The sequence below is a fragment of the Cornus florida genome, unplaced genomic scaffold, assembly GCF_030987335.1.
Source record: "Cornus florida cultivar Cherokee Brave unplaced genomic scaffold, ASM3098733v1 CherokeeBrave_3.0.0_Hap2_Chr04, whole genome shotgun sequence".
In the NCBI taxonomy this organism is placed as follows: domain Eukaryota; kingdom Viridiplantae; phylum Streptophyta; class Magnoliopsida; order Cornales; family Cornaceae; genus Cornus; species Cornus florida.
Genome location: NW_026775574.1, coordinates 100,937,183 through 100,941,781, shown reverse-complemented (window position 1 = coordinate 100,941,781; position 4,599 = coordinate 100,937,183). Strand labels below are relative to the sequence as shown.

Genomic DNA, 4,599 nt, shown 5'->3' with positions numbered 1-4,599 from the left:
ATTATTCAGAAAACTGAATCAAAATAGAACTTTTGTACAATTTTTTAATTTTCAGTTATGCACACTAAACAGCCATAGTTGTCTCTCTTTGTTAGGATAACTGAGACAAAAAAGAAAGGAGATGATAAATATATTTATGAGAAAAAATAAAATTATAGCAATAACTCTTGATTGGGAAAAATACTAAATAGATACTTAATAAAGAAAAAATTATTTGTTTTACTTTACTAGTGGTAGCGCAAGCAAAAAAAAAAAAAAAAAAAATTATGGTACAAAAACTAGGAGCAAGACCTGTAAGGCTATAATTATTTCCTTTCTTTTACTTTTTGTTTCCATCAATCCGAATAGGTGTGAGATTTGGTTCTCTACACAAACTAGGAGCAAGCCCTATAAGGCATTTTTAGTGTTTTGTTGCGACGTAGGAGATCAAGCCCCATCCTGCATGGCTGGAACCCCGATTCTTAACTCTTCTTCGTCGCTGGAAAATCAAGAAACCAAGAACAGAGACTGCGATCACACGAGAAAGAACACCGCTGACAACGGTGGCGACTGGTGTAGTTTTTTGGTTTTCTGTCTTTGCTGGTTGTGGGGTAGACGGTGAAGCGGGCGGTGGAATTAAGTCAGGGTTGAGTCCTGCTAGATTGCCGGAATAGTCACTGATTTTGAAAACCTCTATCCCATTCAAGATGGCATCAGAGTAAAGTGTCTGTGAGTCCGGATTAGGATGCAGAGCTATAGACAGATTATGTTTCTTCTGATCTCTTGCTTGACTCACCATCAACACTGCATAATCTCTATAAACCGGGACATGATTTCTTCCAGCCCAAACGATCACATCGGCTTGACTCTCGGCCGTCTGATTTGCTACGAATATAGTAAACTCCCTGTCACTTTGCTTTGTGACCTCAACTTGAAACTCACAGAAGTGTAGTCTGAGCAGGTGCATAAAACCGGAATCCAAAGGCAAATTCCAAGTGAGATTGTAGTTTTTGTTTACAGTTTTGTTGTTTCCCATGGACCGAGCGGTCATATATACTTCGGCCGGTGCAGTGTAACTAGGTAATTTGGTGAAGATTAGATTAAAGCTGTTGTTAACTGGAAGAGCCCCCATGTTTGACACGTAATCGTCGTCCTTCAACCAGCTTCGGAACATACCCGTGTCCAACATGGGCGAAATCTCTCTACCACCAACATTCAATCGGTGTACGGTCTCAAGAGCAGTGCTGTTTTCAATATGAATTGGGTTTTGCTCATGGCCGATAAAAGTAATGCCATATGGTGGGTCGGCCGGGGTGTAATAAAGATTGGTTGGCATGGAGACAATTTCAATCCCATTGATGAAAGCGTATGCATCCGACGGAGTCGAAGACGGAGTGAAGGTGATGTTCAATGTTTGATCTTCATCTTCTACGTTTATGCAGAATTCTTTGAATAGAGAGTCTGAGCCCAGAGAAGCAGCTGTCAGAGAGGCACTGAAGTTGCTGAGAAGAGTGAATTGATTGGCTTTGGCAGTGAAGAAGGCTTTGGAGGGTTCAAACTTTGGGTATTTAGAAGGGTAGAAGTGCAAGCGGATGAACTTTTGGCCTGAAGTGACCGGAAATACATAGGTAAAATCGGACAAAGATATGCGTGCGGTCAAGTAGGGAACAGAGCTCGCTTGAGAAGATTGTGTCTCGGCTGAAGTGGCTATTGATTTGTTGCGTTTTTGGTCTAAAGGGAAAAGAAAATTTATACCGGTGTCGGCCACCCATTGGCGGCCGTCCAGTGTGCTGCTGCTGACGGAGTTGCCTCAAGGGCGATACTTTCAGTAGGTGTGTAAAAAGGTTGTGATGAGTTGGAGGAAATGGGAAAGAGTGAAATATTGAGTAGTAGGAGTAGGTACAGAGGATTGAGAATCACTAGGTTTTTGGAATATAGAATTGTCATCGCAGGAGAGACTTAGAACGAAAAGACACAAGATGGAGATAATCACTATATGCGTGAACCGATCAAATCAAAATGAGCCAGTTCTAGTTTTGCTTTAATTTTCACATAATTTTTAGGAGACTCTAATTGGTTGAAGAGAAAATTGATGGTCAATTTTGCTACAACTTGTTTTACGGATTGATTTATACATGCGTGGAAGGCAGTGTTTAAGACGCGTGAAGACTGGGGCGACTTGGAAAAGTCTCCGGCGTGGTGGATTATTCCACCAAAAAAGAAGATGATCGATTGGGATCAGACCATAATGAATGTCCCTCTCCAGTCTTTTCCTCCCACTCGCACTACCCCGCATATGCACTATTATGTGCAGTGTCTTTTTATGCCTTCACGTTTCTAGTTATTGGAGTGAAGTAAAGTTGATTATTATTTTCTTTTTATGAAAAGAAAAAAATTAGTAAAATATTTTCAAAATCGTTGGGGTAAAAGTGTAAAGTTAAATTACAGGAAATGAGGAGGGCAATGAGGGGAGAGACTGATGTATGTAAAAAAAAAACAGCAAGTTTGACTGAAAATATGCAAATAGGAAGGATTCTTTGGACGTATAGACAAATCTAACAGAGTCTAATGAGTGGTGCTGTTGGGAAAATACTTGTCAAGAATTGATACAGTAGGATCTAATGAATTTTAAAAGTGTTGCTGTTGGGAAAATACTAATGAACAATATGGACGATCTGCAATTATGAGTGGTGCTTGTAGCAGAATTTAATGAACTATAAATATGTTATGGAGGATCTGCAATTTGACTTTCTTATTAGTTTAAGGAAAATTCAGTTTCCTGATATGATTTAATTTCCTTATTGATTTTAGATTCTACAAAAGGCAAGTTCTTGTAGGATAAGTTTGGGACTCTATAAATAGGGGTGAAAATTAGAGATAAATGTATGCCAATATAAGAGAGGGCAATTGAGAGAGATTGAGAGAGAATTCTCCTTGTAATTCTTCATTTTTTTCATAGTGAATTTGTTCGATGTGCTCCATGGACATACCCCTAAGATTTGAGTGAACCATGTATATCTTGTATTCTTGTATGTGATTTTTTTTCCTTGTGATTGCTTGTTTATTTCTTAAACAATGTGCGTTGTTATTTTGCATTTCCGCCGTAACAACTGGAATCAAATTTGGTTGATTGTGTAGTGCAACTCTAACAACTGGTATCAGAGCCATTGGTTGAGAACCTAGGGCACAAAAGGTGTTTAACGAAATTCCGAAAGTCTTTCGATCAGATCTGTCCGTTCTAGTGAGAGTAATGGCATCAGAAGATAAGACATCCACATCCATGATCGAGAAGTTCGATGGCACAAACTTCAGTTTCTAGAAGATGCAAATTGAAGACCTCTTGTTTCAGAAAAATCTGTATCAACCTTTGGGAGAGAAGCCAGAGGATACAAAGGATGCAAAATGGGAATTACTTGATAGGAAGGCTCTTGGCACCGTCAGATTGACATTGTCAAAGTTAGTTGCCTTCAATATCAAGAACGAGAAGACGATGAAGTCCCTCATGGCAGCCCTTTCTAGTATGTATGAACAGCCTTCTGCAGTAAACAAGGTGCACTTGATTAAGAAGTTGTTCAACATGAAGATGGTCGAATATGGTAAGTTCAACGAACATCTAAATGCGTTCAACGAGATAGTTGGGCAATTACAGTCTGTTGATATCAACTTCAAAGACGAGATCTAAGCACTGCTACTTCTAGGACAGTTACCCGAGAGTTGGAGTGGCATAGTTACAGCGATCAGTAGCTCTACAGGGAAGACCAAGTTTGTAATACCCTTAGTTTTCAAAAGGATAAAATGGGAATTTAATTTTGTTTTTATTACATTTTTATTTAATTGTGTGACTTATGTGTTTTGTTGCTTAATTAATTAAGTGTTTAATTGAAATGATTTATTTGGTTTGCTTTATTTGTGGATTTATTCTGCTGTAATTATTTAAATTGTGATTTAACTTTATTTAAATTAATTGTTTATTTGGTTTAACTTAATTGGTTGATTAATTGGTTGTTTAATGAAATTAGTTTTATTGGTTTCAATTATTTATTTAGGGTTTTGTTTCTGGGTAGTCACATTTTTATATAGCCAATTTAGTATAGAATTAATTATTTTATTGGTTTCATTCTTGTATTACAATTGGAATTAGGGTTGAGTTTTATAAGCCTATATATATACGTATATAATCTGCCAAGGGTTTGAGAACCCTATACACGTACTAGAGGTAGAGCAAAATAGAGAGAGGTTTAAGAGGAAAACGGAGAGGAAACCTAGGGTTTGGTAAAGGAGTGTTTGTTTGTGTGTTGAACCAAGGAGGAAACAGAGGAGTTGAGGACAATAGGAGTCACCAGAGAATTTAGGAAGACGACGCAGAGGTTTTGAACCCAAACCTCAAAGGCAAGTTCTAATCCTATCTCTATTCCTTACACTCGTGTTCTTTGCATCTCTAATACAATTCCAGGATCATATAAAGTTTAAAATTTAACTAGTATGTATGTCTGAATTTTTAAACTGAACTTGGTTGCAAGATGTGTATTGTTGGTTTAAATTTTCTTTTTGCATAACTGCTGTTTTAAATTCATGTCAATTGGTGTTTTAAGCATTTAATTAGTCTGGAACTTGTTGTAA

General features: G+C 37.6%; 1 protein-coding gene across 1 annotated transcript; it reads right to left on the bottom strand.

The window, feature by feature from the left end:
* Positions 1-400: 400 nt before the first annotated feature.
* LOC132305475 (receptor-like protein kinase FERONIA) lies at positions 401-3,261 on the bottom strand. Its single transcript, XM_059803114.1, has 2 exons — positions 3,159-3,261; positions 401-1,584 (listed from the first exon to the last, which is right to left on the bottom strand). Exons 1-2 carry the CDS (start codon positions 3,259-3,261, stop codon positions 401-403), a joined length of 1,287 nt encoding a protein of 428 aa, XP_059659097.1.
* Between the last annotated feature and the right edge of the window lie 1,338 nt (positions 3,262-4,599).

What these genes read in the sequence shown, in the direction of transcription:
- LOC132305475 (XM_059803114.1), bottom strand. Translation starts at nt 3,261, where the DNA reads ATGGATGTGGATGTCTTATCTTCTGATGCCATTACTCTCACTAGAACG. An exon ending in AAACACCTTTTGTGCCCTAG is followed by an intron (nt 1,585 to 3,158) that starts GTTCTCAACCAA and finishes CGGTCACTTCAG; the next exon opens with GCCAAAAGTTCATCCGCTTG.